Source organism: Canis aureus, chromosome 15 (assembly GCF_053574225.1).
Source record: "Canis aureus isolate CA01 chromosome 15, VMU_Caureus_v.1.0, whole genome shotgun sequence".
Lineage (NCBI taxonomy): Eukaryota > Metazoa > Chordata > Mammalia > Carnivora > Canidae > Canis > Canis aureus.
Genome location: NC_135625.1, coordinates 68,012,939 through 68,035,524, shown reverse-complemented (window position 1 = coordinate 68,035,524; position 22,586 = coordinate 68,012,939). Strand labels below are relative to the sequence as shown.

At 65.3% G+C, this 22,586-nt stretch overlaps 1 protein-coding gene across 12 annotated transcripts in view; it reads left to right on the top strand.

Annotated features, from left to right (window-relative positions):
• The window catches only part of TNS3 (tensin 3), a 157,317-nt gene that overhangs the window by 62,294 nt on the left and 72,437 nt on the right, over window positions 1-22,586 (top strand). For all 12 annotated transcript variants that reach the window (XM_077850338.1, XM_077850337.1, XM_077850336.1 and 9 more), the window contains 9 exons: window positions 2,398-2,456; window positions 3,938-4,109; window positions 7,341-7,391; window positions 8,543-8,665; window positions 9,816-9,880; window positions 11,233-11,316; window positions 16,882-16,994; window positions 17,224-17,284; window positions 17,764-17,839. In XM_077850338.1, the coding sequence (XP_077706464.1) occupies window positions 2,398-2,456; window positions 3,938-4,109; window positions 7,341-7,391; window positions 8,543-8,665; window positions 9,816-9,880; window positions 11,233-11,316; window positions 16,882-16,994; window positions 17,224-17,284; window positions 17,764-17,839 (804 nt within the window). The remainder of the gene's footprint in view (window positions 1-2,397; window positions 2,457-3,937; window positions 4,110-7,340; window positions 7,392-8,542; window positions 8,666-9,815; window positions 9,881-11,232; window positions 11,317-16,881; window positions 16,995-17,223; window positions 17,285-17,763; window positions 17,840-22,586) is intronic.

The following is a 22,586-nucleotide window of genomic DNA, read 5'->3' as shown; positions in this document are numbered from 1 at the left end:
AGATGCGGGTGGGCCTGGTCTGGTTCTGCTGCTGCCTCCCAGGGGCAGGCCCAGGAGCCACAGGCCCTCGGGAGGTCCCTGCCGTCTGGATCAAGTCACCCACGGTGTCTCCCATGAGGCCACAGCTGGCAAGATGCAGGCAGGAGCCCAGCCGCCCCTCAAGGCCTGTCCTGTGGGGGGCCAGGGTGTGAGCTGCCAGGCCAGGGGCCCTCGCCAGAGCTTAGGACACTGTTACCTGGTCTAGAGCTACCCACGGGGTCTGACAACGGGGCCCTGTAAGATGGGGGGCTGCAGGTGGGGTCTATAGGATGGGGAGCTGCAGGTGGGGTCCAGTAGGACGGGGGCTGCAGGGCGGGATCTGTAGGACGTGGGGCTGCAGGTGGGGTCCAGTAGGACGGGGGCTGCAGGGCGGGATCTGTAGGACGTGGGGCTGCAGGTGGGGTCCAGTAGGAGGGGGGCTGCAGGTGGGGTCTAGAAGGGGGTGCTGGAGTGGGGTCTGTAGGAGGGGATTGGGGGTAGGGTCTGTAGGAAGTGGGGCCTGGCATGTGGTCTGTAGGATGGAATCTGGGGGGATTCTATAGGAGGGGGTCGGGGGTGGGTCTGTAGAAAGGCTCCGGAGCAGGGTCTGTAGGGGGGCTGGGGTGAGGTCCTAGGAGGGGGCCAGGGTTCAGGGTTCTGCAGGGTGGGGCTCCGTATGGGGGCCTCTTCCGAGCCCGGCTGTAGGAAGGGGTGAGGTTTGCGTGGCGGCTGCGGGTCTGCCCGAGAGCTGTGGTCGGGTCAGTGCAGGATCCATGTATGGAGAGCAGGTCCCTAACTGCAGCTGGGGTAGGGACGGGGTTCCTGTTGTGGCTGCGGCTGCCGCTGAGCCCGGGGAGGGCGCTGCCTGTGTCGCAGGTGCAGGTGGCAGCGTGTGCATCCTGGGGCAGGTGCTCCTAACAGCTTCTCAGGAGCCTGGCCCCCGACCACACCTGGCCCAGCTCCTCCCAGCAAAGGCATCAGCCGCCCTGAGCCCGGGGGCCTGAGCCCGGGGGCCGCGTGCGCCTCTAATCCAGGACGCGGTGTGCGCGCGCAGGTGTCACCTGTCTCCTCCGGGAAGGGACGTGGGCTCGCATCCTGGGCTGCAGAGCTGCGCCTGCGGTGCCTGTTTGTCGTGTAAAAGCACCTCTGTGAGCAGAAGAGACGCGGGTCAGTCGCCGGGGCAGCGCGTTGAGCTAGAGAGTGTTCGAGGGTGGAGCGGCCGCCCCGCCAGGGGGACTGGCTTCCCGTGTGTGGCCCCAGGACCACTGCCAGCGTGGGGGCCGGTGGCCTCAGCAGGGTGTCAGGTCGGCTCGGGTCCAGCGGAGGGGCTCCTGGGGCGTCGTGGGCTGGCGGCTTCCCTGACGCCTTGTGACCTTTGCTGCAGATTGCACAGGCACCCCCGGCCCTTCCTCGGTTCGCAGGCCGCTGGGAGCCACCGCGATAAGCATGTGCCAGAGCGGGGAGGGGCGGGGGTGAAGGGGGCCTGGCGGGGCAGAGGCGGGGGAGGGGGGGCACCAGCAGGGAGCCCAGGAAACGCTTGCGTTCTCCCCAAGGCACCCGGGCCCTGAGAGCGGGGTGTGCCCGGGAGGCTTCCCGGGGAGGCAGGCGGCGGGAACGCTGGGGGCTTGGGGCCCGTACCAAGGGGGCGGGGGGCCGGGGGGCGGGGGGCCTTCTGGGTCATTCCTCAGCCGTGAACCGCGCTGTGTGTGCCCGGAGGCGTGCGTGTCTGAACCCCGAGTGTAGGCGGATTCTTTTCTCCTGAGTAAAGATGCACAGAGACAGCGAGCGTCCGGGCAGCCGAGGGGCCGCTGTCCCAGTGTCACCTGGTGGCCCCCGGTCCCCGGGGGGGTGGGAGCCCGGGTCACGGCCTCTGGTTGGCCACTGGCTTCGGACGCCGTTGGGGTGACTGCTGGGATTCCGTCTCCGATCCCAAGGAGCCTGGGGATTCTTTGTCCCTTCCTTCAGTCTGGAGCCAGGATGAGCCGGGTGCCCAGTGGGGCACGGGGAAGGGGCGCGTCTGAGCCTGAGAAGGGCTCCCCAGGCCCAGGGTCACTGGGATGCAGGAGGGAGGGCCGGGGGCTCCGGGCGTCCCGCTGTACACGTCCCCGGCATCGCCTGAGGCGTGGGCCCGGACGCGGAAAGGAGCTGGCGCGTCGTGGAAGGGTCTCCTGTGTCCCCCGCCTTGGGCAGGGCCTTGCACACCCCTTGAGCCTCGGTTGCCTTCCTTCGGAGTTGGGGGAGATTCCTACCCACACAGTTGCTGGGCGCGGTCACCGCGTTTGACTTCCCACCTGCGACCAAACCGGGAGCGGCGGTGTCCTGCCTTCTGGGGGGCTGGAGGCTGGGGGACCAGAATGACCCGTGCTCTGTCGTTCGCAGGCTCCCGGGGGTGGGACCCCTGCACCATCTGCTGCTCTCGGCCGTGCCAGACCATCCAGGTGAGTCCAGGTGGCCCCTACCTGGGGCCACACCTCCCAGGGGAGCCTGAGCTTGGTGCTTAGTGTTGCTTTACTCTGTGGTCATCGTCATTTCTTTTTTCTTTCTTTCTTTCTTTCTTTCTTTCTTTCTTTCTTTCTTTCTTTCTTTCTTTCTTTCTTTCTTTCTTTCTTCTTTCTTTCTTTCTTTCTTTCTTTCTTTCTTTCTTTCTTTCTTTCTTTTTCCTTTCTTTCCTTTCTTTCCTTTCCTTTCTTTCCTTTCTTTCCTTTCCTTTCTTTCCTCTGTTTTCTTTCTTTTCTTCCTTTTTGAACTCTGGGAATAAATGTCCAAAGGTGATATGTATCAAGGTTTTTGTTTTGTTTTGTTTTTTCCTTTCTTTTCCTGGATGCAGCCTCCTCCCCACGTTAAAGCCCAGATTGTGGGGAAGCGATTCTTTCCGTGCACAGCTGTGGCTTAATTGCACGGGTGAACGTTGGGGCCTCCCGGGAACCCGGGAGGTGCACTTAGCCCTGCTGCCGGCGAAGGCGCATGGTTACTTCTTACATCAGTGTTCAAAAACACAACTTAAAAAATTTTTAAGATTTTATTTATTTATTCATGAGAGATGCAGAGAGAGAGAGAGGCAGAGACCCAGGCAGAGGGAGAAGCAGGCTCCATGCAGGGAGCCCGATGTAGGACTCAATTCCAGGACCCCAGAGTCATGCCCTGGGCTGAAGGCAGGTGCTCAACTGCTGAGCCCCCCAGGGATCCCCCCCATTTAATTTTTAAAAGAAGTCGAAACTCTTTAGTGTCCCTTTGTCGTACGTAAGGTAGAGAAAAAAGATCTTGGTGATTGTTGGCATCCTGATTTGAATACGTTAACTTTAAAAAATTAAGTCTGTGGTATCAGATCTGAGGACGTTTTGGGCACGAAACCGTATCATGGGTGTTCCGAGAAGGCCTCTGCCTTCTAAGAGCTGCCCGCATGTTCGTAACCGAGCTGATAACGGTGTCGAGGATTTCTCCGAGCAGAGGGTGCGGGCGGCACGTGTGCTGATTTTGAAGTTAGATGAGGGGCATGTAGCAGTTTGTTAAACTATTTTGTCTGTTTTTGAATTTTTATAAAAATCGGGAGAGAAACGTATAAAAGGGGCACTAAATACGTGGGTCCCCCCCGCGGCCTGTGCACCTGCCCTGGGACGTGACGCCAGGACCCGACGAGCCCCTCCCCGTGCCTCCCGGTGCAGCCTCTGCTCCCGCCATCCCCTGCCTGGTGTGACCTGAGCCCCAGGAGCCAGGACAGGCTCCTCCTCCGGGGCCGCCTCAGGGATCTCCTTGTGCTGCTCCCCACGTGCGCTGCAGGGGCCAGTGGGGCCCACACGGGACGGTGAGGGCGTTGAGGCCGGTGCCCTGTGACGGGAGAACCCGAGGAGTCGGGCACTCAGGTTCCCCGCGCCCGCAGCCGGCGCCCCCGCGTCTGCTCCTGACCGGCCCCCTCCCCTAGGCCCACGGGGCCGAGCCCCACCATGGAGGACGGACGCGAGCTGGACCTCACCTACATCACCGAGCGCATCATCGCGGTGTCCTTCCCCGCCGGCTGCTCGGAGGAGTCCTACCTGCACAATCTGCAGGAGGTGACGCGCATGCTCAGGTCCAAACACGGAGACAACTACCTGGTGAGTCGGGGGGAGCGCTGGACATGGGGACAGAGGGGGGACGCCGGGCTCAGGGATGGCGCGGGGACATTGAGCATAGAGATGGGGACGCTGGATGTGGGGACAGAGGGGAGATGCCGGACGGCCTCAGGGGAGTCGCATCCCCGCTGGCAGGGCCGAGCCTTTCCCTCCTGCTGACCCGAGCCACGGGGCAGGGGGAGGGTGCCCAGGAGCCCCTGTACCCCGGGGGCGAGGACGACTTCATGGGGAACCCCCGTAGGGAGAGATGTGGGCCCGAGGCTCGTGGGTCCCTGGCTGCCCAGGTGTTCCGCGGCGGCAGCCCCCCAAGCGGTGACCGTTGAATCAGCTCCAGGTGCCCCCAATTGCCCCCGCACCTGCCCCCCCACCCGCCCCAGCACCTTCCCCCACACCTTTTCCCCCACCTGCCCCTGCACCTGCCCCCCACCTGCCCCCCCACCTTCCCCCGAACCTGCCCCCCCACCTGCCCCCGCACCTGCCCCCCCCACCTTCCCGGGCACCGGCCCCCTCACCAGCCCCAGCACCTGCCCCCGCACCGGCCCCCCCAGCTGCCCCCCACCTGCCCCAGCACCTGCCCCAGCACCTGTCCCCCACCTGCCCCCACACCTGCCCCCGCATCTGCCCTTCCACCTGCCCCCCACCTGCCCCCCAACCTGCCACCGCACCTGCCCCCGCACCTGCCCCAGCACCTGCCCCCTCACCTGTCCCCCACCGGCCCCCCACCTGCACCCGCACCTGCCCCCCACCTGCCCCGCACCTGCCCCCACCGGCCCCACACTTGCCCCCCCACCTGCCCCCACACCACCCCGCACCTGCCCCCCCTCCTGCCCCGCCACCTGCCCCCCACCTGCCCCGCACCTTCCCTTGCACCTGCCCCCTCACTTGCCCCAGCACTGGCCCCCGCACCTGCTCCGCACCTGCCCCCGCATCTGCCTCCCCTCCTTCTCCCCACCTACTCCCCAACCTGCCCCCCACCTGCCCCCGCACCTGCCCCCCACCTGCCCCACACTTGCCCCCCACCAGCCCCGCACCTACCCCCCTCCTGCCCCAGCACCTGCCCCTGCACCTGTCCCCCCACCTATCCCCCAACCTGCCCCCGCATCTGCCCCCCAACCTGCCCCCGCACCTGTCCCCCACCTGCCCCCACACCTGCCCTGCACCTGCCCTCCCACCTGCTCCCCACCTGCCCTCCACTTGCCACCGCACCTGCCCCCCACACCTGCCCCCCAACCTGCCCCCGCACCTGTCCCCCACCTGCCCCCACACCTGCCCCCCAACCTGCCCCCGCACCTGTCCCCCACCTGCCCCCACACCTGCCCTGCACCTGCCCTCCCACCTGCTCTCCACCTGCCCTCCACTTGCCACCGCACCTGCCCCCCACACCTGCCCCCCAACCTGCCCCCGCACCTGTCCCCCCACCTGCCCCCCAACCTGCCCCCCCTCCTGCCCCCCACCTGCCCCCCACCTGCCCCCGCTCCTGTCCCCCCACCTGTCCCTTCACCTTCCCCCCACCTGCCCCCTCACCTGCCCCCCACCAGCCCCCCACCTTCCCCTGCACCTGCCCCAGCACCTGCCCCCGCACCTGCCCCGCCACCTGCTCCGCACCAGCCCCCGCACCTGCCCCGCACCTGCCCCCGCATCTGCCTCCCCTCCTTCCCCCCCCACCTACTCCCCCACCTGCCCCCGCACCTGCCCCCCACCTTCCCCGCACTTGCACCCCCACCTGCCCCCACACCTGCCTCCCCCACCTGCCCCTGCACCTGCCCCACACCTGCCCCCTCACCTACCCCCCCACCTGCCCCCGCATCTGTCCTCCATCTGCCCCCGCGCCTGCCCTCCCACCTGCCCCCGCACCTGCCCCCCACCTGCCCTGGACTTGCCCCCCCACCTGCCCCAGCACCTGCCCCCGCACCTACCCCCCACCTGCCCTGCACTTGCCCCCCCACCTGCCCCCGCACCTGCCCCCCCATCTGCCCCTGCACCTGCCCCGCACCTGCCCCCCCACCTACCCCCACCTGCCCCCGCACCTGTCCCCCACCTGCCCCACCACCTGCCCACGCACCTGCCCCCGTACCTGCCCCCCACTTGCCCTGCACCTGCCCCCCTCCTGCCCCCCCACCTGCCCCCCACCTTCCCCGCCCCTCCCCCCGCCCCTGCGCCCGTTTCTGCCTCCCTCCTTCCCCCCACCTACTCCCCTACCTGCCCCTGCACCTACCCCCGCACCTGCCCCCCACCTGCCCCTGCACCTGCCCCCGCACCTGCCCAAGCCACTGACCTTTGCCTGAGGACAAGGTCGCGGTTGCCGCCTTCCGGGCCCTGGAAGCTGCGCACGGAGAGCCGACCGTCTCCTTTCCCCGGCATGCGGCCGCGCAGCGCACCCGGCTCCCAATGCCCCAGCACCTGCGCAGTCCGACGCTGGTCCTTGGGGTGGCCTGATGGCAGGCGAGGCAGGGAGACGCCTCCCGGGGCCATGTGCTCTGCGGAGCCGTCCCCGTCCTGAGGCCTGGCCCGGGGGCCCGCGCGCTCCTGGTGCCCGCACCTGTGCCCCCACCTCCATCCACCCGAGGGTCCTGGGCTCCGGGCGGCAGGGAACCAGGGTCCGGAGTATTCTTCCCTCCACCCTGGTAGGGCCAGAGCCCACCCCCGCCCCCGCACACCTTCGAGGGCAGGGGTCTCTGCCTTGCGTTGGGACAAGGACCCCAGGACTGCTTTGTAGGGTCTGAAGGAAGGAAGGCCCCTGGGTGTGCCTCGTAGAGTTAGGAACCCCGGGGTGGGCTCGTCTCTCTCCCGTCTACACCTGCGTCCTCTGGTGGGTGAACGAGCAGCTGGCACAGCTCCTGCACCCACGGGCTGCTGACCGAGGCCGCCCAGCGTGCCTGTCTTATCAGGCCAGAGGGTGTGGGGCTCAGAGGAAGGTGGCCGCGTTCCCCCGACAGGACCCGGCCCTTCATGAAGGCCCTCGCTGTCCCCCGTGCCCCCCGAGTGAGCCCGGCCTCCCGGGGCGGCCCCCCTGCAGGTGCATCCGCTGCCTTTACGTGTTCGTTCTCTGCCGGTTTTTCGTTCTGTGATGGTCACATTTCCACACACGTTTGAATCTTTCCCGTCCCTCGGTCCCTCGAAGGCAGATGGCGGTGACGCGTGAACAGCAGCCCTTTCCCCCTTGACCTCCAAGGACACTGGCTTGTCTGATGGCCTTTTATTCCCCCTTCCCAGGTACTGAACCTTTCCGAAAAGAGATACGACCTCACGAAGCTGAACCCAAAGGTACCACCCGGGTCTCTTATGTTGGGTTTCATCAAATGTCCCCGATGCTTATCTGCTCCTGCAAAAACAGCTCAAGTCTCTGCGGGACGTGACCTCATAAGGGGTATTGGAGACTGGGCTTAACTGTGGGTTTTTTTTTTTTAAAGACTTTATTGTTTTTAAGGATTTTATTTATTCATAAGAGACACAAGAGAGAGAGGCAAGGACACAGGCAGAGGGAGGAGCAGGCTCCATGCAGGGAGCCCGATGCAGGACTTGATTCCAGGACCCGGGGGTCACGCCCTGGGCCGAAGGCAGATGCTCCACCGCTGAGCCACCCAGGCGCCCTTAAAGATCTTTTATTTTTAAGCAATCTGTGCACCTGTTGCGGGGCTCGAACTCACAACCCGGATATCAAGAGTCGTACACTCTGCTGACTGAGCCAGCAAGGCGCCTCTGTGGGTCATTTTTAAATTAATTTCTTTAGTTTGGAATAATTAAAGATTCATGGGAAGTTGTAAAAACACACAGGGACATCCCTGGGCCCCGACTTCAGGGGCAGCACCTCGCAGCACCCGTGATTGAGTGCTGACGTCGGCGCCATCCACGGGCGGACCGTGTTCCGCGCCCCCCGGGCTTGCGTGCGCCCCCGCGGCCGTCCACGGCTGCTCCCATGGGGGTCCGTGTCCCCACCGCCAGCATCAAGCCCCGAGCGTCTCCACTCCTGGCATCTTCAGCCTGCTGCCCGTCACGGCCTCCTAACTAAGCACGCGTTGATCTTTTCGGTCATAAAGGTTTAGGGGAGAGCTTGAACGCTGCACGACGTGGTCCTATGTCACCGTATCCTTTTTCCCATCGCTTTGCACTATTTCTGTCACTTCTTTAGAAGAGTGAGCACTGCTCCCCTCCGCCTTCCGGGACGGACGGTAGAGCAGGCAGCGTCGGGCTCGCCGGGCATCCCGTGGGGGCGGTCGGCTTGCCGGGTGGCCGGGCTCCGCGTCCCGCGTCCCGCATGAGGCCCCCGGGGCTCCCTGGCGGCTGAGGAGCGTGGCCGCAGTCCCCGGCAGCCTCAGACAAGGAGGTGGAGGCGTGCTCCTTCCTGGCCCTCGGGGGTTCCGGGAGACAGGGAGCCGTGGGCCGCGGGGCGCCCCTGAGCCTGCCTCTCGTTGCAGATCCTGGACGTGGGCTGGCCGGAGCTCCACGCGCCGCCCCTGGACCAGGTGTGCACCATCTGCAAGGCGCAGGAGTCCTGGCTCAACAGCGACCCGCAGCACGTGGTGGTCATCCACTGCAGGGTGAGTGCGAGACGGCCTCCCGCTCAGTGTCCGGTCCGGCGGCGTCTGCGGTCACGTTCCCATACTTGTCCCCACCGCTCCCCCCACTGGAGTCCGGCCCTAGAACATGCAGGCCTGGGGTCCCCGAGCGCGGAGCTGGACACATGGATGCTCACGAAAGGCATCGACAGTAGCGAACCGTTTTATTTTTATGTGGTTTTATTTATTTTTTTTTAGCTGTTTTTTTTTTAATATTTTATTTATTCACAAGAGACCCAGAGAGAGAGAGAGAGAGGCAGAGACACAAGCAGAGGGAAAAGCAGACTCCACGCAGGGAGCCCGATGTGGGACTCGAACCCAAGACCCTGGGGTTATGCTCTGGGCTGAAGGCTGATGCTCAACCGCTGAGCCCCCCAGGGGCCCCTCTTTACGTGGTTTTATGTTTCGGGCTCTGGGGACCTCGGGCTATTGCCAGGACTTGGGCGTCTCTCGGGATGCGGCTCCAGGGCAGGCCCGGCCACGCTTCCATCAGACGTGCTCAGTGACGTGGGGTCGTCGCGTGTCGTGGAACGGGGTCCCTTCGGGTCCTCTCGAGCTGCCCGGACACAGAACGGCTCTCGGGTCTCAGGCTGCAGGATGCGGGGTGGGGAGCAGTGGCTCTCCCGCTGTTGATTGGGGGCTGGTGACGTGTTCCGGGAGGCGGCCGTCCGCGGCCCTGAGTGCGGGTGGCCCGTGGCAGCTGAGCGCCCCCGTGCAGCGCGTCCTGCGGGTCGTGCCGGCCCTCGGTCCTGGCTGGCCGCCCTCCTGTGGCCATGCTGAGCTCTGCAGGCTGGGGCCACGGTTCCCGTGTGGAGCGGGCAGCGGTGTGACGCCCTCAGCCGTGCTCACGGCCCCCAGACCCGGCACCCAGGTCCCGTCCCTTGCGGTGAAGTCCTGTAGCGGCCTCCTCCTCTGCACGCTGGTGGCCGCGGGGGTCCCGGGCAGGGGCCCAGCCCCCCTTGTGGGTCTGCCCTCAGTGTGCCCCCGATGCCCCGGTGGCGTGGGCTCCTGCAGGGGCTCCCAGCATGCACGCTGCTGCCGTCCGTGCGTGTTGCCCCCCAGATCCGGTGAATGGTGCCGCATCCCCGCCGCGGAAGTCCAGGGAAACTGAGTCCCCTTCTGTGTCCTGCAGGGCGGCAAGGGACGCATCGGCGTGGTCATATCCTCCTACATGCACTTCACCAACGTGTCGGCCAGGTAGGCGGGGGCCCGTGCTGAGGTGGGCGTGGGGGGTCTGGGCCATGGCGGGCATGGGGGGTCTGGGGCGGCTTGGCGGGGCCTCACGCGCATCCCTGCAGCCGGGTGCTCACGGGTGCTCACAGCCGCCGGGTTGGGGAGCCTGGGCCTCCGGGAAGCGCTGCACAAAGAGCTGTTTTCTCCCCCGATCCTCCCTGGAGACCCGGGCGGCGAGCTGTGCCCTCTCCTTTACCAACCGCAAGGCAGAGGCTCAGGCTCGTTCGAGGTCCTGACTCGTGAGTGGGAGGCCGGGTCCCCCCTGGTCCCCAGGAGGCCAGAGGGCGGCCTGAGACTCGCCAGCAGGGGCAGGGGGGGCCGGGGAGGTCAGCGGGAACCTGCTGGCTCTGGGGCAGCGGGCGGTGCCCCCGGACGCAGTGCCCCCCAGATACGTGGTGCCCCCAGATGCCATGCCCCCCAGATGCGTTGCCCCCCAGACACCGCGCCCCCCAGACACCTGGTGCCCTGAGCACGCATCTCACTCACGCTGAAATCCAGTCCAAAACTGCCGTTTTCCGTGGGTTTGCTCTTTCCCGTCAGTGGCCGCTCTGTGGGGCGTGGGCTGCACCTCCTGGGGGCACAGGTGCCCGCTCACAGCAGCGGTGAACCCGCGCTGTCCACACTAAGGAGTGGACTCTGACTTTCCGAGCATTCGCTCGGGACCCGAAGTGCGGAGCCCGTGTCTGCCCGGGAGGTATCCCAGGCCCTCGTGCACCCCAGGTCCCCCCTCGGGGACAGCATCTGTGTGTGTGCGTCTGCGGCTCCCGCTCCCTCCTCCTCCTTGGCTCGCAGGGCTTGTAGAGCTGCAGGTAGGCATGGGGCGGTTGGGCGGCAGGAGTGCCTGTGGCAGAGACCTGGGGGCCGCACGGGCATCCCCAAGGGCTCTGGGGCCGCCTGCCTCGCCGGTGCCACCGTCCGACCCCTCCAGCTGGAGGTGAGGACCCCCTGCGCGTCCCCAGCTGGCCCCAGGGGGCACCCACTCCTGGGTGCCGCTAGCTGGCCGCGCCCCACGCTGCATGATCCGGAGCCTCCGCTGCTGCCTGCCGTCGTGGGGCCGCTGTGGCCGTGGGACGGGTCAGGGTGCCGCCCTGCACGGTGTTCAGAGCCGCGGGCCCAGCCTCCATGGTGGCCTGGACCGGGTGCTCCTGGGCCGGGGTGCAGGAGGAGGCGGGGGGGGGGCGGTGGTGTGCTCAGCTGCTGCAGGGGCGCGGCTGGTCGGATGCTGGTCGCTCGGTGGCTCGGGGGCCACAGTGCCTGTCCCTGCCCCCTGCCCCCTTGGCGTGCACGGGGTAATGCCGTGTCTCCCTCCCCCTCAGCGCTGACCAGGCCCTCGACAGATTTGCGATGAAGAAGTTCTACGACGATAAAGTCTCGGATTTAATGCAGCCTTCCCAGAAACGGTACGTCTGCGTCCCCAACCGGAGCGAGCTGCCAGTGGGATTCGTCTCGGAGCGTGGGGACCAAAGGGCCACCCCCCTGCCCCGCCGAGAGCACAGGGGAGGGCTGGAGCCCAGGGTGACACAGAGCCGAGCACGTCCTGTCCCAGCCGCCTGGTCCCGCGGCGCCGCGGTGTGGCTGACGGAGGGCCGCCGTCCAGGACGCAGGCTCGGGCGTGTTTCCCCGCTGGGAAAGGGGTTCTGGGAGCCGCAGGGCACCTCCTCTGTCTGTCCCCGAGCCTCCTGCAGCGAGAGCACTGCGCTGACAGCGTGGGGCCTGAGCCGGGGCATCAACCCCACAGGGAAGACGGGAAGACGGGGAAGACCGGGAAGACGGGCACCTGCAGGAAAACGGCGCTTCCTTAGAGTCCTGGTCACGGGCCCTTGGTCCCCTGGGCCGTCCAGCGCCCCTTCTCCCTGAGCAGGTTCCAAGGCCGGGAAGTGGGGCCGCGGCCTGAGCAGGGTGTGACCTGAATGTGGGCGACCCCACCTGAGGGTCTGCACACACCGGGAGGACTGCTTCCCCCTCTCCTGCCTCCCCCCTCCTCCTCCCCCTCTCTCCTCCCTCCCTTCTCTTTCTCCTTCTCTCTCCTCCTTCTCCCTCCCCCTCCCTCTCTCTCCACCTCCTCCACTGCCCTCCCTCTTCCTTCTCCCTTCTCCTCCTCCCCCCCTCACCCCCTCCCCTCCTCTTCCTCCCCACCATCCTCCTCCTCCCTCCTTCCCTTCCCTCTCCACCTCCCCCTCCTCCCTCCCCTCCTCCTTCTCCCTCTCTCCTCTCCCTCCTCCCCTCCCTCCTCCTCCCTCCTCCCCCTCCTCCTCCTTCCTCCCCCTCTTCCTTCTCCCCCTCCGTTTCCTCTTCCTCCCTTTCTCCCCTCCCTCTCCTCCCCTTCCCCTCCTCCCCTCCCTCCTTCTCCCTCCCTCCCCCTCATCCCTCCTCCCCTTCCTCCCCTTCCTCCTCTTCCCTCCTCCTCCTCTTCCTCCCTCTCTCTCCCTCCCCTCCTCCCTCTCCTCCCCTCCCTCCTCCTCCCTCCTCCCCCTCCTCCTCTTCCTCCCTCTCTCTCCTTCCCCTTCTCCCCCTCCCCTCCTCTTCCTCTCCTCCCTCCTCCTGCCTCCTCCCCCTCCTCCTCTTCCTCCCCTCCATCTTCCTCCTTTTGCCCATCCAGCAACCCCTGCCTCTCGCAACCACCCATCTGTTGTCTGCATCTGTGAGCTCTTGAGTCCGTTTTGTTTGTTCCTTTGTTTTGTTTCTTAGATTCCAGCTGTAAGTGAGGTCACGTGATCTCTGTCTTTCTGCGTCCGACTTACCTTACTGTGCCTATCACCTTCGAGGTCCGTCGGCGTTGTGGTTGGCAAGATTTCCTCCTTTCTTACGGCTGATTACATCCTGTGCTGTACACACACCTCCGTCCCTCCACCGTGGGTGGGCAGTCGGGTGCCTCCGTGGCTCCGCTCAGCGCTGCGGTGAACACGGGGGCAGAGTGTCTTTTCAAGCAAGTGTTTTGTTTGGCCAGGTAGATGCCCTCGAGGGGAGCTACTGGAGCACGTCGTATTTCTATTTTTAACATTTTGAGGACCCTCCCCACTGTTTTCTGGAGTGGCTGCCCCAGTGTGTGCATTCCCACCAACGGTGCACCCGGGGCCCAAGTCCTCCTCATCCTCACCAACACCTGTTCTTTCCTGTGTTAATTGTAGCCATCGTGACAGGTGTGAGGTGGCATCTCATCGTGGCTTTGATTTGCATTTCCCTGATGACCAGTGACGTTGAGCATCTTTTCAAGTGTCCGTTGGCCGTCTGCACCTCTGCTTTTGAAAAATGTCCATTCGGGTCTTCTACTTTTTAAAGATTTACTTCTTTTGTTAAAAATATTTTATTTATTGATTCATGAGAGACACAGAGAGAGAGGCAGAGACACAGGCAGAGGGAGAGGCAGGCTCCATGCAGGGAGCCCGATGTGGGACTCGATCCCAGGACCCGGGGTCACGCCCTGAGCCAAAGGCGGATGCTCAACTGTCTAGCCCCCCGGGCATCTCAATATTGATTCATTTATTTAGGAGGGATAGAGGGAGAGGGAGAGGATGCCAAGCAGACTCCCCACGGAGCCTGGAGCCCAGTGCTGGGCTCGATCCTGTGACCCTGAGATCACGACCAGAGGTCAAATCAAGAGTCAGATGCTTAACCAAACGAGCCACCCAGGCGCCCGAACTTCATATAGATTTTAAGGTTTTCTTCTATTTCTCTAAAAATGCCTCTGGAATTTTGATAGGGATTGCACTGAATCTGTAGATTGCTTTTAACAGTATTCATTCTTCCCATCTGTGAGGATGGAACGTTTTTCCATGTATTTGTGTCTTCTTTAAATTTCCCATCAATATCTGATAGTTCTCAGTGTATATGTTTTTTCACCTTCTTGATTAGACGTAGTCCTAAGTAAAAACAAAACAAAACCGAAAAAACAAAAAATGTATTCCTAGGTATTTCACTCTTTTTTATGCTATCATAAATGAGCTGTTTCTTCATTTTGTTCTTTCTTTTTTGGATAGTGGACTATTATCATATAGAAATGCAACAGACTAATGCCTATTAATCTTACATCCTGCGACTTTACTAGTTTTATTTATTCTCATAATTTTTAAGGAGAGTCTTTAGGGTTTTCCATGTATAATATCATGTCATTTGCAAACTGCGACAGTTTTGAATCTTTCTGATTTGGATGCCTTGCATTTCTCTTTCTTGTCTGATTGCTATGGCTGAGATTTCAACGCTGTTGAAAGAAAAGTAGCAAGAGTGGGCATCCTCGTCTTGTCCCTGATCTTGGGGGAAAGCTTGCAGCTTTTCACCATTGAGGCCGGTGCGTTAGCTGTGGGTTTGTCATGCACGGCCTTTATGACGTGGAGAGGGGCGTTCCCTTTATACCCACTCCAGCTGTGACTTTTTATCTTAGGCGGATGTTGTATCTTGTCCGGTATTTTTTCCTGTGTCTGTTGCGACCATCACACGATATTTATTCTTCTTACCCACTCAAAACGCTCAGCGCCCACCTGCAAAGAATGTCCGCCTTATTTTCTTCTTTTTTGATCTTATGGCTTACTGTAGCTTTTTATTTTATTTTTTTAAGATTTTATTTATTTATTCATGAGACACAGAGAGAGAGGCAGAGACACAGGCAGAGGGAGAAGCAGGCTCCATGCAAGGAGCCTGACGTCAGACTCGATCCCAGGACCCCAGGATCAGGCCTTGGGCTGCAGGCGGTGCCAAACTGCCGTGCCCCCGGGCTGCCCTACTATACAGCTTTTTAACATCAGTGCCGGAGTGTGGAACACAGAGAAACATTTTCTCACCCTTGGCAAGCCCGCGGCTTTTGTGCTCCCTTCCTGACCGTGTGCACCGGACACTGTAGTGTTTACGACGTGTGACCGTGGTGCGGGTTCTGTTCCGCCCCCCATGGCGAATCTCCCTGTCCCTGCAGATGGGAGAAATGGTACCCACCCCGCTCCTGCAACGAGAGATGCCCCCAAACCATCATCGAGTAGCTAGATGACTGAGTGAGAGCACACCATGCGTCCGGAGGCACTCTGAGGTTGGAGGAGCCCGGGATGGCTGCATTCACGTTGCAGACACTGTGATGGGGGCCCTCTCCGTGGTCCCGGCCACCCTAAGGGGTCGCTCTGCAGGCTCTGCAGCCTGTGCCATGACTCCCTTTGGGAGAATGAATTAATCAGCTTGCTGGGGGGTTGTGGCCTGGGAGGCTCGGGGTCTCAACCACGAGCTGCCTCCAAGCCTTCACTTAATTAATCCCGGGCTGATGAGCTTGGGAGGCCCCATTTGACAGCTGAATTCTCTGCTACTTTCTTCCTTTCTCTTAAAAGCCACAGAACGTTCTCGGGGAAGCCCTGGGGCTGCTGATGGTCGTGGAGTTCGTTTTGCTTGGATCATTTAGAACACTTTCCCTCAGTCTTAGCTCACCATCGGCACCGTGGGCGTGCCGCGTTGATGATCGGAGCTTCTGGCCCCCGTGTCCTCTGCTCTGCTTTCTTTCCGGGAGGGAGTCCAGACAGCAGCACAGTAGTCTCGGCCCCGTCAGGGAGGGGCGCGGGGCACAGCGATCCTCCCTGTGCCTGACCCTGCTGGACGGGCTCTGGGCCTGCAGAAGCCAGGGATCCTGGGTCTGTCTCCTAACCGGACACTTCCCAGCAGAGCTTCATTGGGCTTCTGACATGTCTGTTGTCCTGGCGTGACGTCTCGTGTTTCTGAACGAGCGCTTGCCCCAGGGGCCGGGCCGGTACGGGGGGTGGGGCGCAGGGGCGCAGGTGCGCAGCCCCCCTTCGGGGATGTGCCTGCCGCCGCCCACGGGTTTTCTGGCACTCGGAGCCAGGGTGGCCCTCCTGCACGTCCTCCTGCCACAGCCCCGGACAGGAGCGCTGGGGACCACTTAGTAGCCAGCAAGCTTGGGCCCCACGGACAGGACAAGGCCACGGGGGCCCAGCCCGCATCTCCCCACCGCCCGTGGGGCCCCCACGAGCACCGTGGAGGTGACGGTGGGGGGCCTTACGGAAAGATGCGCCCTTATGGTGGCTCCCTCTGCTGACCCACGTGGCGTGGCCATGCTAGCTCGATACACGCACGTTTCCAGGGAGACGTGAGCTTGCATCAAGTGTAGATCACGTGATTGGGGAGATTCGAGGAACCCCCCATTGTGCATTTCTGCTTTTGGCAAGGAACACGTTTGGTTGCTAGGAACACGTTGGGCCCTGCAGATTTTAAGCCTCTTTGGCACGGCAGTGATGACGCATGGGCCCCACGCCTGCCCATCCACACGTTTTTCCGAGTCACGGAAAACATCACTGGGAGTTGTTCCCTCAGAGGAAAGGTTTGATGGCGGGAAGCCGTGGAGCCACGGAGCCGGGCTCCTGGGCAGTGCGCTGGGCGCCCGCGTGCTCCTTCCCCGCGTGCCACCCTCCTCACCCTGCAGGCCAGCCCGTGTTTGAAGGCGACACCCATGCTCCCTGCGGCGCCCTGGATGAGCTCCTTCGCTAACCTCTCGTTTTCGTTTGTCCCGAAGAATCGGGGGGTAGAGAGGAGAGACGGGGTTTGTACCTCCTTAATGACCTTTCTGGTCACAGGCATGCAGATCATAAGCCCCAAGGTGGCCCGCGTGTGCTGGCGCCAGGCCCCCGACCTCGGGCAGCACGGAGTGCAGCTGGGTCCTCCCGTGGGGGGACGTGAGGGCCACCGGCCCGCCGCCTTCGGGGCTGGGGGGCTTCCGGAGCCTCTCTTCACTTTTCCATCGCTACCCACGGGTGCAGGACCCTGACAGCCCGCGGCCTGACCCCGCGCGGCGCTGGGTGGGGGCGGGGGCCACCTGCAGGGTGGGTGCAGGGCCAGCAGGGAGCGGGGGCTGCGTCGTGGGTGCCGGGGCTGCGCCCTGCAGGGTCTCCCAGCTGCGGGCATCCTGGGCCCCAGGACTGGCGGGCAGTGGCGTTGGCGCGCAGGGGGCCCTGCGTGGGGTCAGAGCCGCTGTGCCTTGGCAGGTACGTGCAGTTTCTCAGCGGGCTCCTGTCGGGGACGGTGAAAATGAACGCCTCGCCACTCTTCCTGCATTTTGTCATCCTGCACGGCACCCCCAACTTCGACGCGGGCGGAGGTGAGTGTCTGCAGGCTTGCTGGCCCGTCCCGGATCCCGGGCCTGACGGGCCTGTGCTCCCTCCCGGGGGCCCCCTGGGGCCCAGGGAGGAGCCCGGCATCCCTCCGCCTGTGGCCCGGCCCTGCGCTGCCCCCCAGGGTGCGGACACAGCGCGGGGCGCCCGTCTTGGGCTGCTGGTGCGTTGCCTGCGCGTGTGGCTCTGCGTCTTACGGACGGCTCTGTCTTTCAGCGTGCCGGCCCTTTCTGAAGCTCTACCAAGCCATGCAGCCCGTGTACACGTCGGGGATCTAGTAAGTGTGCTGCCACCCTGGGGCATGGGCCTCGGGAGCCGCCTGTCCCACGGGGAGGGGGGAGGCATCCAGCGGGTGCCAGGTGCACAGCTGGCTCTGGAACGGGGTGCGGACGCGGAGGCCGGGGGCCACGCACGGCCGTGCACGGGGGTCCCTGGCATTTGCCGCCCTCTCCTGCATGGTTTTCAACCACTTGCAGACACATGCCCTCAGACTGTACGAGTTCCTGGGCTTTTTTTGGTTGGCTTTTCTCGTACGTGTGCGTAAGCGTCTTGCAGACACCCGTAGAGTGCGAGTAGGGAGGTCAGAGCCAGCCAGCGGCTGCCGCCTGCGTGGACCTCGAGGACGCGGGTCCCCAAGCCCAGCCGGGAATCTCGCGTCCCCTCTGAGTTTGACTCGTGAGGTCGCTTTGCTAAAACGTGTGCTTCCCGTTGGGTCACGAGGTTGCCTCACCATCTGCCTTCTTGTTTGTCCTAAAGCAACATTGGGCCCGAAACCCAGAGCAGGATCCCCATTGCCATTGAGCCTGCCCAGCTGCTGAAGGGGGACATCATGGTGAGTGCTTGCCGGCCCGCCCCCCTCGGCCCCGAGGCATCTGCTTACTGTGACCAGGAGGCCAGAGCCAATGGACACGGCTCAAAGGGCGAGGCCTGCTCAGCCCCTGCGCCCCCGAGGGTCCCTGCTCACCCCCATGATGTGCGAGCTTGCGTGTCCTCCGCGTGACATCCCGCCGGCGTATCGCGGCATGGCGGGCGACCTCCGAGGTGATGATTGCGCCGCCAGGGCCTACTGGTTCAGGGGGAGATGAGGAGATGAGCCGTTAGGTTCTTGCCTTTGCTCCGTCTTGAACGTAGAGGACGTCAAACATGTGAACCGATTGCAGCGGAAGGTGGCGTCTGGGAAACCTTGAGGTCCCCGCGCCTTCCTCCTGGTGCTGCGTGGGGACCTGTGACGGGGGCAGGCGGCTCTTCCGAGGTGCTCGGGCTTTCTCTCCTTTGTGCCCCCTAAACGTTAGGATTGCAAAGCGCTTCCTCAGTGGCTGGGCCATCCTGAGTTCCCGCGAAAGCCGGGTCAGCGGGGTCATCGCCACGCCCCTCGCCCCTCAGGACCTCGAGAGGAAGGGGCTGGTGTCCTCAGGCCACGGGTGCCAGGGCTCAGGTGCGCCGTGCAGGTGTGCCTCCCTGGCCCGTGGGCTCAGCCACTGCGCTGCGCTGCCTCCGAGGACAAGGGTTCCCTCCTAGGATGCTCTGTGGAGCGGCTCCCAGCCTCCTCCGGGGCGGTCAGGAGACCCCGAGGGAGAAGGGGAGGCTGTATCGGCATCTTCCAGCGCTCAATTATCAGCCCACGTGCTGAGCAGTTATTGAGCGTCTGCTGTTTACTCACAGCCTCCGGGGCTGCACGGGGCCGTGCCTGTGTCTCCCCTTGGCCCCGGGCAGCTTGAAGAGAGGCCAGGAGAGGCTAGCGGGAGTGCCGTTGGGCATGGCCCTGGGTCCTGCAGCCCTGCACCTGGCACGGCGGATGTCCCTGGGCGGGGGGTGCTCCCTGTGGTTGGCGGCCAGGCCCCCTCGTGACGACCCCAGGGAGGTGGCCAGGGCCCCGAGGCTTGAGGGTCGCCTCCCACCCAGACTGCGGGCTGGTGGGTGCAGGTCCCCAGAGGCAGGGAGGCGGTTGGTGCACTCGGGCCTTCCTCCCCACCTCCACCCCTCCCTCGCCCACCCCTCCCGCCCTCCTTCCTTCCGTACCAGGAGTGCATTTACGCACTTGCCCTGTTTCGAGCTTTCTGCGTCTCAGTGTGGGCCCCCAGCACAGGAAGGAAGGGAGGGACAGGGTGACATCTTCGTCCGGGAGGAGCTGGTGGGGGCAGCGACCTTTTGTGGGAGGGCTGGGCCGTGCCGGGTGGGGCAGGCGGGTGCGAGGCCCTCCTAGGGGGTGCAGGCAGGGGCTGGGGGCACCAGTGGCTCGGTGGGTGGGCTTGGACGTCCTGGAGGCCGAAGCCCGAGGACCAGGCAGGGAGGCCTGTGGGGTGCTTGCGGGAAGGCTGGGGCTGTGGGCAGGGTGGGCGGGTCGACCCCAGGGCGCGGGACCTGTCCTGGTTTGTCCCATCTGTGCTTCCCGTCGAGGCCTGGGGCACAGGTTGTAGGAACGGGGAGGGGGTGCAGGGGTCCGGGGCTGTGCTGCAATGGGGTCGCCACCGCCGGCCGGCCTTCCGGAGCCCTCTGGGCCCTCCCTCCCCGCCCCACTACCCTGGTCCGGGTGGTCCCTCTGTCTTGTGGAGGCTTCTCCTCCCTCGGTGGCCAGCCTGAGGTCCCCTTCCCGGCCCCTCATGTGGCCAGCCGAGTGCTCACCCCCGCCCTCTTCCCAGCTCCCCTGCGGTTCCCAGCTGCCCCTTGCTCTGCCAGCCGCCAGTGTTGACCTGCTGGGTCCTGGGACCCTCCCCCCGGCTCCCCCAGATGCCGAGGGCGAACCCGCTACGTGCCCCCCACGGCCGCAGTCGTGCTGACCTTGAACCCGGATGTATCCTGACCCCCCAGTGCATGTGCCGCCCGCGTGTGCAACATGAGGCCCTGGCGGTCCTACATCCTCCCACGGGAGAGTGGCCTGGGGGTTTCCCGCCCCCTTGATCGTGTGTCCCCGGAGAGGCAGTGCCGTCTCATTCTGCAGGCGACCCGAAGCCCCGTCCTCTGGGTCCTCCCTGGCAGGTGCCGCGTGTCCGTGCCGCCTCCATTTGGCTGCGTCCTGCGATCGGTGCCCCTCTGGCTTCTCCTGAGAATGCCAGGCCTCGGTGCAGGGCCGGTCACTGTGCTTGTCCGGGGGCGGGTGGCCACAGTGCCCGGCGCGCTCCCACCATCCCCACCAGCAGGCTGGCCGGCGGGGTGTCCGCTGCAGCCGCCCTGTGGGCCTGCTCCCGGGGCTGCCAGTCTCCTGGGTGCGCGGGGACAGCAGCGATCGAGGCAGAGGCCACCCTGCACAGGGCTCAGGCGTCCCGCGGCTGCGGGTCTCGGGGATCATGCACCCTGCGGGCACCCCGTCTGCAGGTCGGTTTCCAGTAGCGAAGCCGACGGTCCCCCAGCCGCACCCCCCACCCTCTAGGGCTGTATCCTTGTTTGATGGACGCTTCCTGTGTTTGTGACTTGCTTTTGTACGCTCTGCACTTCCTGAGCACCCCCTTATCAGCTGGGAGGACGCCGTGGGATGCAGCCAGCAAGGGGCGATGGTTCCTGGCGCAGGCCACACGCCAGTCGCCCCAGGGGTGCAGTTCATGATCTGGCTTGAGACACCCGGAAGGAGCGGGAGCATCTTGCGTTAGTTTCCCCGATAGCTTTTGTTTATTTTTTCTTAATGATTTATTTTAGAGACAGAAAGAGAAAGAGAGCATGCACGAGCAGCGGGAGGGGCAGAGGGAGAGAGAAGCAGGTGCCCTGCTGAGCAGGGAGCCTGATGCAGGACTCGATCCCGGGACCCTGGGCTCATGGCCTGAGCAGAAACCAAGAGTCAGATGCTGAACGGACTGAGCCCCCGGGCACGCCCCCAGCTGCCTTAAGAAGCTCCACAGAGCAGAGGGGCTACATGGCACACACCCGTCCCCCTCCCGGGAGCTGGACGCCCCAGGTCCAGGTTGGTCCCCCGAGGCCTCTCCCAGGCTCAGACACTGTGTCCTCCCCACATCCTCCCCACGTCACACGAGGCCAGCCCCCCGCACGTGTCTGCATCCTGATCTGTCTACTTACAGCCCACTGGCCAGAGGGGAGCAGGCTCAGCGGGGGGGGGGGGGGGGGGGGGGGGGAAGCAGGGCCCAGCGGGGAGGGAGCAGGGCCTAGGGGGAGGGAGCAGGGCCCAGCGGGGGGGGGCGGGGGAGCATGGCCCAGCGGTGGGGGGAGCAGGGCTGGGGGGGGAGCAGGGCCCAGCTGGGGGGAGGAGGGCCCAGCGGGAGGGGAGCAGGGCTCAGGGGGTGGGGGGAGCAGGTCTTGCCAGAGGGGAGCAGGGCTCAGCGGGGGGGGGGGGGGGGGGGGGGGAGCAGGGCTTGGGGGCGGAGCAGGGCCTAGGGGGAGGGAGCAGGGCCCAGTGGGAGGGAGCAGGGCCCAGCGGGGAGGGAGCAGGGCCCAGTGGTGGGGGGAGCAGGGCCCAGCGGGAGGGAGCAGGGCCCAGCGGGGGGGGGGGGGGAGCATGGCCCAGCGGTGGGGGGAGCAGGGCTGGGGGGGAGCAGGGCCTAGCGGGAGGGAGCAGGGCTTGGGGGGGGAGCAGGGCCCAGCTGGGGGGAGGAGGGCCCAGCGGGGGGGAGCAGGGCCCAGCGGGAGGGGAGCAGGGCCCAGCGGTGGGGGGAGCAGGGCTTGGGGAGGGGAGCAGGGCCCAGCGGTGGGGGGAGCAGGGCTTGGGGAGGGGAGCAGGGCCCAGCGGGAGGGAGCAGGGCCCAGCGGGCGGGGGGGTGGGGGGTGGGGGGAGCAGGGCCCAGTGGGAGGGAGCAGGGCCCAGCGGGGAGGGAGCAGGGCCCAGCGGTGGGGGGAGCAGGGCCTAGCGGGAGGGAGCAGGGCTTGGGGAGGGAGCAGGGCTTGGGGGGGGAGCAGGGCCCAGCTGGGGGGAGGAGGGCCCAGCGGGGGGGAGCAGGGCCCAGCGGGAGGGGAGCAGGGCCCAGCGGTGGGGGGAGCAGGGCTTGGGGAGGGGAGCAGGGCCCAGCGGTGGGGGGAGCAGGGCTTGGGGAGGGGAGCAGGGCCCAGCGGGAGGGAGCAGGGCCCAGCGAGCGGGGGGTGGGGGGGGTGGGGGGTGGGGGGGAGCAGGGCCCAGCGGGGAGGGAGCAGGGCCCAGCGGTGGGGGGAGCAGGGCCTAGCGGGAGGGAGCAGGGCTTGGGGAGGGAGCAGGGCTTGGGGGGGGAGCAGGGCCCAGCTGGGGGGAGGAGGGCCCAGCGGGGGGGAGCAGGGCCCAGCGGGAGGGGAGCAGGGCCCAGCGGTGGGGGAGCAGGGTTGGGGAGGGGAGCAGGGCCAGTGGGAGGGAGCAGGGCCCAGCGGGCGGGGGGGGGGTGGGGGGAAGCAGGGCCCAGCGGGAGGGAGCAGGGCCCAGCGGGGGGGGGGGGGGGGAAGCAGGCTCGGGGGGGGGGGGGGGGAAGCAGGGCTCAGCGGTGGGGGAGCAGGGCTTTGGGGAGGGGAGCAGGGCCCAGCGGGAGGGAGCAGGGCCCAGCGGGCGGGGGTGGGGGGGAGCAGGGCCCAGCGGGGGGGAAGCAGGGCTCAGCGGGGCGGGGGGGGGGGAAGCAGGGCTCAGCGGTGGGGAGTAGGGCTCAGTAGGTGGGGAGCAGGGCCCAGTGGGAGGGAGC